This window comes from Nannospalax galili, unplaced genomic scaffold (genome assembly GCF_000622305.1).
Source record: "Nannospalax galili isolate Female #2095 unplaced genomic scaffold, S.galili_v1.0 scaffold218, whole genome shotgun sequence".
NCBI classification, from domain to species: domain Eukaryota; kingdom Metazoa; phylum Chordata; class Mammalia; order Rodentia; family Spalacidae; genus Nannospalax; species Nannospalax galili.
The window spans coordinates 3,463,842-3,473,582 of NW_008343207.1; the positions used below are offsets into that span (position 1 = coordinate 3,463,842).

General features: G+C 47.9%; 1 protein-coding gene across 3 annotated transcripts in view; it reads left to right on the forward strand.

The window, feature by feature from the left end:
• The window catches only part of Morn3 (MORN repeat containing 3), a 24,634-nt gene extending 20,014 nt beyond the window's left edge, over positions 1-4,620 (forward strand). For 2 of the 3 annotated variants that reach the window (XM_008839359.2, XM_008839360.2), the window contains exons 4-7: positions 1,635-1,794; positions 3,499-3,683; positions 3,846-3,937; positions 4,351-4,620. In XM_008839359.2, coding sequence (XP_008837581.1) covers positions 1,635-1,794; positions 3,499-3,683; positions 3,846-3,923 — 423 coding nt within the window. In that variant the 3' untranslated portion in view covers positions 3,924-3,937; positions 4,351-4,620. The remainder of the gene's footprint in view (positions 1-1,634; positions 1,795-3,498; positions 3,684-3,845; positions 3,938-4,350) is intronic. The other variant, XM_008839361.2, reaches the window with a different exon arrangement.
• The last annotated feature ends 5,121 nt before the right edge of the window (positions 4,621-9,741 follow it).

Genomic DNA, 9,741 nt, shown 5'->3' on the forward strand with positions numbered 1-9,741 from the left:
CTACAGCCAGCGGCTTGGTGGGTGGAAGAAGGAAGGGGTGGAGGAATTATCAAGATTTCTCAGAACAAAACAAAACAACCCCTCCCAAAACAGGAAGCAAGAGGAGTAGGAGCCCAGGGAGAGGCCTATTAAACTCTATGGTTACAAAGAGTCAGCAGGCAGCTCTCCTCTACCTTTTACCTCCCCCCCCATTTCCTGGCTTTCTTTTCCCTGGGTACCCTGTTCTGAGAGTTCCCTTCTATTGGCTGGAGTCAAATGGGAGGGTAGGAAGAAGCAGGGTGGAGGTGCATGCCTATAATCTCAGAACTCTGGAGGTGGAGGAAGGAGGAGGGTTAGTCTGAGGCCAGCCTGTACAGCATAAAGAGACCCAGTCTCAAAAGGGAGAGGGTAGGTCTGGAGAGATGACTCAGTCACTAGCTGCTCTTGCAGAGGACCTGGGTTCAGCTTCCAGTACCCACATGGCAGCTAACAACCATCAGAAACTCCAGTTCCAGGGGATCTGACACCCTCTTCTGGCTTCTTCAGGCATCGCATGATATGGGTGCACTTACAGCATGAAGGCGATACAATCACACACATAAAAAATAAAAATTAAAAAATCCAAAAAAGGGAGGGGTAGGAAACAGGGTTCAAAAGAGCAGAGACCACACCCTTGGCCACAGGACAAGAGAGGAAGCTGGTAGAGGCCAGCCAGAGCTGAGTCCTCAGCCCACTAACATCCATACTGTGCGTAGATTTCCTCAAGTTACTCTCAAAAACTTGGAGGAATCATCTCTGTAGGTGGTGGAGACAGGAATTATGACAGGGTTGCTTTGAGCAGCTGCAGTTGTGAGCCTGGAACATGTACTTGAATTGACTCTCACAACAGTTTAGTATCATTGGCATTCCATTTTACTAAGAAAGGAGCTCAGAGAGATGAGGCACATAACCTGGGGTTTCATAGCTAGCAAGTGGCAGAGCCCAAGATTTCATGTTCTTTGCTCCCAGGGAAGACTGAGCCTAAAAGAAAACATTTATATTCAATATAATGTTACATAATTGTTTTCCTAGGGTTGGGAGCAGAAGATCATGAAGTCCAGCCTAGAAAATGTAGGGCAGGAGGTCACACCTAAAGCCAGAGAGACAGGTCAAGGGGTAGGAAGAAATAGCACCAGAAAGACATCTAACCAGTGGGATTTGTCTGCCCTGGAGAGGGAGGAAGGGAGAAGGAATATAGTGAAGGGGCAGGGTGTTGAGGTCAGAATTGGGCTACTTAACTCTTAACCTTGAGTGTGATCACCAGCAGTTCCTGACTCCCTGGAGCTGAGTTCCATGTGTTGCATTTGTACGTTTCTAGGGAGAAGTTGATAGCTTTTTATGATTCTCAGAGCTGCTGACTGTAAGGAAGGTCAAAATCAGAGTTGGATGGGTGATTGGATGGGCCTTGAAAGATCCTGGCAGCTGTGTTGGAGGATGCATGGGGTGGCGAAGAAGAGGAGGGGTCCAGAAGGGAGAGATGAGGGCTGCATGAAGGCGTACTGGAGGATGCGGAGGGAAGGCCCTTTGAGCTCGGCTTGGATGGCGAGTTGTGGGAGGAAGCTCAGGTATGGGACTTGGATAACCTGGCAAGTGGCGAGACACCTTCGTGCTTTCAGGGCTATGGGATCCAGTTCTTCGGATCCAAGGACTATTACGAAGGTGAGTGGTGCGCCAATCAGCGTAACGGGTGGGGCCGTATGTACTTCAGCAACGGCGACATCTACGAGGGACAGTGGTGGAAAAACAAGCCTGAAGGGGAGGGCATGTTGCGGCTGAGTGAGTGTCCCGCCCCGTCAGACCACGCCCAACGCCTCTGGGCCCCGCCCCACCAACAGGCCACGCCCACACCCGTCACTCCCAGCCATCCCCCATGAAACTGCAGGCTTCTTGGCCCTGAAAGTCCAAGGCGACCTTCTGTGGCCCTGGGTCAGCTGGGAAGGCTTAGGCGTCTGTCGGTATTGCCCCCCCGCCCCCAATGTCCTTTAACTCTCAGCCTGCCTTCTGTGAGCATCCACTACGCATAGCCTGCATTTAGTGAGCACTTCCTGAGAGTGGAGCAGAGTCAATGCTGTAGCTATTCATCTCTCAGGGCCTGGACTCTGGGCGCACGTGCTTGCAGGAGTTCAGATCCTGGCCTGAGCCTGGCCTAGCCCTGGGACCTTGGGCCATTTACTTAAACTGCACTCCGGTTTCTTTGTGCTTAACATGGATAAAAAGTAAAAACAGAGGGCTGGAGAGATGGCTCAGAGGTAAAGAGCACTGACTGCTCTTGCAGAGGACCTGGGTTCGATTCCCAGCACCCACATGGTGGCTACAAACCATCCTTAACTCCAGTTCCAGAGGACTCCAAAGCCTTCTTCTGACCTCTGCAGTACTGCACGACACAGGTTCACTCACATACATGCACGCAATACACTTATACACATAAAATAAAAATAAAATATTTTTTTTAAAAAGTAAAAATGGTAGGGACTGCAAGATGGCTCAGAGGGTGGAGGTGTTTGCACACAGGTTCAACAACCTAAGTTAGATCCCTATATCCCACAATTGAGTCCAGCACATTGTCCTCTGACCACACGATGTGCCACACATTCACCGTGGCAGGCACATACCTGTACTTCATACCTCTCTCTCTCTCTCTCTCTCTCTCTCTCTCTTTCTCTCTTTCTCTGTGTCTCTCTGTCACACACACACACACACACACACACACACATACACTCTAAAATAAAAACCCTGACTCAAAAAATAAAACTCAGAACTGTGTGTAGTGGCACACACCTTTAGTCCCAGCACTTGGGAGGCAGAGGCAGGCAGATCTCTGAGTTCAAGGCCAGCCTGGTCTATATAGTGAGTTTCAGGCCAGATGGGGCTATAGGGAGACCTGGTCTCAAAAAGACCAAAAAATATAAATAAAAAATAAAATCCAGGGACTGGGAGGTGTGACTCAATGGTAGACCAGTTGCCTAGGCCCAAAGCCTTAACATGGGTTCTAGCCCCAGCACTGCAAAACAAAACAAAAACTCCTCCTGCCATGGTGGTACACTGCCTTCGATCCCAGCATGCTAGAAGCAGAAGCAGGCAGAGCTTGGTGAGTTCCAGACCAGACTGGTCTACATAGTGAGTTCCATACTGGCTAGAACTACATAGTGAGACCCTGTTTCAAAACAACAATAAAAAACAAGCTGGTGGCCGTAGCTCAGTGCAGAGTATGTGTGTGCTTAGCATGTGCATGCCCTAGGTTCTAGCTCCTATACTAAAAAATACAATAAAATCTCTGTAGTGGTTGAGGGTAAACAAGGTTTATTAGTTCATATGGTGCTTAGCATCAGGGATACTTCGCCTGCTAGCTAGTGCTTAAGGAGCATCTTACTAGCTAGTATCTAGCTAGTGCTATAGTATATAGGACTGATGGAAGCCCAGCCTGGTAGTCCTGGCTGCTGCTCTGTGCCCAGCACCTATGCTTTCCTATCCTTTCCCCAGAGAACGGGAACCGATATGAGGGCTACTGGGAGAGAGGCATGAAGAATGGGCACGGTCATTTTTTCCACCTGGACCACGGCCAACTGTTTGAAGGCTTCTGGGTGGATGATGTGGCCAAGTGTGGCACCATGATTGACTTTGGCCGTGATGAGGCTCCTGAGCCCACCCAGTTCCCCATTCCTAAGGTGGGTAGCTCTCCCCAGGCCCTGCAGCTAGAGAGAGAAAAAGTAGCATCCTGGCCCTACTTGTCTGGGAAACAGATGAAGTTTTGTTTTCAAGCAGGGCATGCTAGCAAGGTAGCCTGGGGCCTCCTATGCTCCCTAAACCAAGCGCTTACTTCTTTCCAGGTAGAAATTCTAGACCCTGATGGTGTGCTGAAGGAAGCCTTGGCTATGTTCATGAAGTCAGAGGAGGAAGCAAACTGATGCCAGATGAGGAGGTACACCTGCCTGCTACCTCTAATGAGATTTAGGTTGCTCAGGGCCCTGAACAATGCTGATCTCCTGGTAGTAGGGGAAGACCAGAGAGGACAAGTTTCTTGTCTCCTGCAGTCCAGCATTTTGGTTACTCCTTTTTGGTTACTCCTCTTTAAAGCCCATGTTCCTGAAGACCAACCATATTCCAGTCCTGCCCAGATCTTCCCATATGTAGTCTGGAACTCCTTGGGGTGGGCACTGAGCTGAGTCAGGTGGTTTGTCCTTGAGCGAGGCTATGGGCCCTAGGTTTCCATTGACACAACTGTTTGTGGAGCCTTGCCCAGTCATCTGCTCCTGTCGTGCCTGTTGAGTGAGGCTTTGGGGAGAGGGTGTTGGTCCATTATCTTTCTAGCTCCCCCAATCATTCTCCATACAGATAGAACTTCAAGGCTCAGAAGAAACTCAAGCTCTTGTCACCCAACTGCTCAGACCGGTGTGGCTCCTGCAGGAAGAGCAAGCAGTAACTCTGGGCACACCCTTGACTCTTTCAGAGGGTACCCTACTCCTATAGACACTAGGTCTTTTTTACAAATGAAGGTGAGGCAGTGCTTCTCTCTCTTGCTGGCCTTTTAGGAGCCAGTTGTTAAAGCCTTTGCCTTATGACTTTCTATCACAGTGCATGAGAATAAAGAACCTGGTGGCCTTAGCTCAATGGCTATGGTTTGAGGGGTGGGAGGGCTTGGAGGGTCAGCAGAGGGAAGATGGCATCACTGGCTCTGTGGGTGTCCCCGGGGTGGGGAAGGCAGAGAGGGGCAAGGGAGGTGGGTTCAACTTTACCACCTCTGAGCTAGTCCAGAAAGAAGAGGAAGCCTGCACCCTGCCGAAATGGCCAGGAAGATGTGAGATTAAAGAAGGCCCCACCTTCTCAACCTAACACAGGAATCCCTCAGAAGCTTTAAAAGCTATGGATGCCCAAGTCCCTTGGCCAGGGGCTCACATCTGATTATTGTGGTACAAAGCCTGGGCTTTCCAAAAGCTTTGTAGGGGATTCTGATGTGACACTGGCACTGAGAACCTCTGACTTACTGTGTCACCCTAAGCAAGGGGCCTCAGTTGTTCCATCTGCAAATTAGGACCTAGAATGCACAGGAATATTCTGAGGTCTTTACACCAAGTTGCAATAACATATATTAAAGTTAACTGTGGACGGGGTACCAAGGAAGAGATCTGTAGAATTATATTCTGCACAGCATTCCTGAGCAGTATGAAAGACTGGTTTATTGGATAGGAATATGAGCTCAGGAGCCAGCTTGCCTTGGTGTGAATCCCAGAGCTGTGTGTTCTTGGGACTGTCACCTAAACGGTTCTCTAGGGCCCCTTGACTTGAACACGAGACAATAAAACCTAACACCTGGGGTTATTGTGGCCATTTACTGTGAGAATAAAATTAGACAGGTTTTTTTTTTTTTTTTTTTTTTTTTTTTTTGGTCTGTTTGAAGCAGGGTCTCCTTGTAGTCCCAGCTGTCCTGGAACTCACTATGTAGACCAGGCTGGCCTTGAACTCACAGAGATCCGCCAGCCTCTGCCTCCCAAGTGCTAGGACTACAGGTGTGCGCCACCACGCCCTGCACTAGACTGGTTTTTTAAAGCAGGTGAGATTTTTGTCCATGTTCCCACTCCCTACTGAGACCCCTGCCCCTTGGGGATATTTGGCAATGCTTGGAGACACTTCTGGTTGCAACAATGCTGGGAGAATGCTACTAGAATCAAGCGATCATGGGGTAAACATGCTGTGTTGGAAACAGGCTACAAAGAAACGATTTAGCTCAAAGTCTGTTTGGAAAGCTCCCAGCAAGTGCCCCAAACTTAGTGAAGGCTGAATCAGCATTCAGACTAAGTGGGGCATGGTGGCTCACACTTGTAATTCCAGCATTCTGGAGGTGGAGGAGGTAGAATCATCAGGGATTCAAGGCCAGCCTGGGCTACATAGTACAAAGACAACCTCAATGAAAGAAAACAACAACAAAAAAATCTCACATTATGAAGTTTTCTCTGCCCCCAAAATCCTGTTGGTGACTTGCTTCGGGCATGGTACTCTGCCTGTACCTGACACCAGGAAGTCAAGACCAAGTGACAACAGACTATAGGATCAACATAACTACGGGCATTAACTCTGTATGGGGCCGGGGTTGACAGCTTCAGTTGCCTCTCCTGACTGCAGCCTTACCTGTGAGGTGTCCTGCTCATAGCTGTGCTATTTTAGAGGTGCAAATAGGTTCCTAAGCCCCCAAGCTAAGCTTAGATCTTTTTAAAAATTTTTTGGTCTTTTTGAGACAGGGTCTCCCTGTCTGTCCTGGAACTCACTATGTAGACCAGGCTGGCCTTGAACTCACAGAGATCCACCTGCCTCTGCCTCTGCTGGGATTAGGGGGTGAAAATGCATGGAGTGTTTCCATTGTTTTAGAAAAAGTGGAGGTGGGGCACACCTGTTTATATATAAAATCTAACTAGCAACAAGGGCCCCCGGTGGGTAGAACTAGAGACCTGGGAACAAGGGTGGAGAAAACATTTTTACTATTGAATTTGGAAGCATGCCAATGTCTAATCTACTCTACCCAAAATAAAAATAAACCGAAAGACTACTTTTGAAAATTCATTTATTTGGGTGCTGATATCAGGAATCCAAAGCTGCATGCCTGCTAAATGCTCTATTGCTGAGTTACACCCCAGCCCTAGGACTGGGCTCCTTAGTGTTTGCCCAAGCTGCCTGGGTTTGAATACCTGTTTGTTGGAAATAGATTTGAGATATACCCAGACCAACCTGCTTACCTAATCAGAAGCTGTGGTGAGGGGGTGGTGTCTGGGATTTTGCATTCTACAAGCCAGTCTGGTGTTCTTGATTCCGGACGTGTTTAGGAAAAAGAACATAGGCTACAGGATCATCATCCAGAAATGATTCCAGCAGGACTCTGGGCATCTGCAGAAGCAGAAGGTGGCTATCTGAGAGGAACATGGGAAAGATGTCCAGGTCTTTCTGGGGGACAGAGGAGGCTGCACACGGAGAGCCCTTCCCAGTCTTACCTGGGATCTCTCAGGAGGGTGGTCCTGCATATGACACAGAGATGCATAGTGGATGTGAAGTGATGAATGTGAGACAGATAGAACCCAACTAATTTTTACTTCAAGTAGAACATACACTTTATAAAACTACTTTGTAGGGTCTGGGGTGTAACACAGAGGTAGGATGTCCCAAGTTTGATCCTTAGAACCATCATAAAAAGAGCAAACAAACAAAACTACTCTGTATATCAGGCTTCTGGGACAGGCAGAAACCTCAAACTCGGGGCCCATAAGGGTCAGGCACATGTTCCACATCATGCATGTGGGGGTCAGAGGACAACTTTGTACTACAAAGCAAAGAGACAGTTGGTTCCCTCCTTCAACTCCTCCCTCCCTGCAGTGGGAAGCAGTCAGCTTTATCGGCTGAGCCATCTTGCTGGCCTAAGGCAAGAAATGTTAAGTGAAACTGGACTGGTGTGAAATGAGAGGGAATGTGTGCCAGGGAATATGGCAAAAATAGGCCATAGGTGTTTGGGGGGGGCACTGTAGAGATGGCTCAGTGGTTAAGAGTGCATTCTGAGCTGGGCGTGGAGGCACATGCCTTTAATCCCAGCAGAGGCAGGCAGATATCTGTGAGTTCAAGGCCAGCCTGGTCTACATAGTGAGTTCCAGGACAGCTGGGGCTACAGAGAGACCCTGCCTCAAAAAGACCCCCCTCCCAAAAAAGTGCATTTTGCACTTGCAGAGAACCGAAATTTGATTCCCAGCACAGATGTTGGGTGATTCACAACTGCAGCTCCAGGAGGGCCAATAGGTCCTGGCCTTGAGTCACCTGCACTTATATACATGTATCCACACATAGGCACACAAATGCACATAATTAAAAGTATTTTTTTTTTAAATAGGCCCTGGGTGGGGTCGGAGAGATGGCTCAGTGGTTAAGAGCACTGACTGCTCTTGCAGAGGACCGGGTTTGATTCTCAGCACCCACATGGTGGCTACAAACCATCCTTAACTCCAGTTCCAGGGGAATCCAAAGCCCTCTTCTGACCCCCAAGGCATTGCATGACATGGGTGCACTCACATACATGCAGGCGATATGCTCATACACATAAAATAATTAAAAAAAAAAAAAAAAAAAAGCCCTGGGTAAGGGTGGCTGAAACTCAGCATCTACTCACTGGAGTTCTGCAAGGTGGGCCCAGTGCCCCTGGACTTCCCATTTTCCAAGCAATACCAGAATCTTCCCAGGTAAGATTCTTGTAAGGCCCCGGGCTCAGAGCCACCTTCCAGGTTTGAGTCCTGGCAACTTACTTGTGATAATTAATCTTCATTGTCGACTAGATTAAGAAAAGCTTAGTGAAGTGCACCTCTGTGTTTGTGATGGTATTTCCAAAGGCAATTTAGATCACAAGTTCTCTGACCTCATCAGTGGAGTCATTCCTAGATGGCTCAGATGACAGCATTATTGTGAGGTGGTGAAAGGTGGGAAGTGGGGCTTGACTGGAAGGTTATTCAGTAACTTCGTATGTATCCTTGGGGGCTAGCTCTTGCTATGGCTACCTCTTATACCCACTTTTATTCTTTGCTTCTATAACATGAACTGCACTGTTCTGCCACAGCCTCTCTACCATAATATAATGGACTAATACCTCTGAAACTATGAGCCAAAATAAATCCTCTAAGTTGCTTTCCTTGGATATTTGGCCACAGTGATGTAAAGGCCTGAAAAAGGGATTTGTTTGAGCATCAGTTTTGTTTTCAGTACAGTGAAGATTAAGGTTCTGACCTAAGAAGAATGTTGAGGGTTAAAAAGCAATGAACAGTCCTTAGCACATCTAATGCACATAATGGTTAACTAGTCTTATTTTGTTGTCTGAAATGGGTTCTGACAAAATCTTACCTACTACTCCTGCCAAAACACACTCTGATTGTAATCATGAGAAAATATTAAGAGAAGCCAATTGACAGGGCATTCTGTAAAACCAAAGGCCTGGATGCTTCAAATATGCTGTCTAGCTACGGATGTAGCTCAGTTGGTAGAATGCCTGCCTAGCATGTATGAAGCCCTGAATATGATCCCTAGCACTGAAAAAAACCTAGTGTGCTGGCACATGCCTGTAATCCCAGGACTTGGGAGGTGAAGGCAGAAGGATCAGTAGTTCAAGGTCATCCTTCACTACATTGAGGCTAGCCTGACCTACATGAAACCATATTTTTGTCTTTTTAAAAAAATATTTTATTATTTTTATGTGTATGAGTGTATTGCCTATATGTATGTGAGTGCACCTGTGTCCTGCAATGCTGCAGAGGTCAAAAGAGGGCTTCAGATTTCCCTGGAACTGGAGTTAAGGACAGTTCATAGCCGCCATGTGGGTGCTGGGAATCGAACCCAGGTCCTCTGCAAGAGCGGTCAGTGCTCCTAACTTCTGACCCAACTCTCCAGCCCTTTTTTTTCTTTTTTTGAGACAGGGTTTCCCTGTCGGCCCAGCTGGCCTAGAACTCAAGAGATCGAACTGCCTCTGCCTCCCAAGTGTTGGGATCAAAGGTGTGCACCACACACCTGGACTGAAGCCATCTTTAAACAAAGTTAATGTTTGAAAAGATGAAAGATCAGACCGAGGAGTGCGTGGTGGTGCACGCCTTTAATCCCAGCACTCGGAAGGCAGAGGCAGGTGGATCTCTGTGAGTTCAAGGCCAGTCTGGTCTACATAGTGAGTTCCAGGACAGCTGGGGCTACAGGGAGACCCTGTCTCAAAAAGAAAAA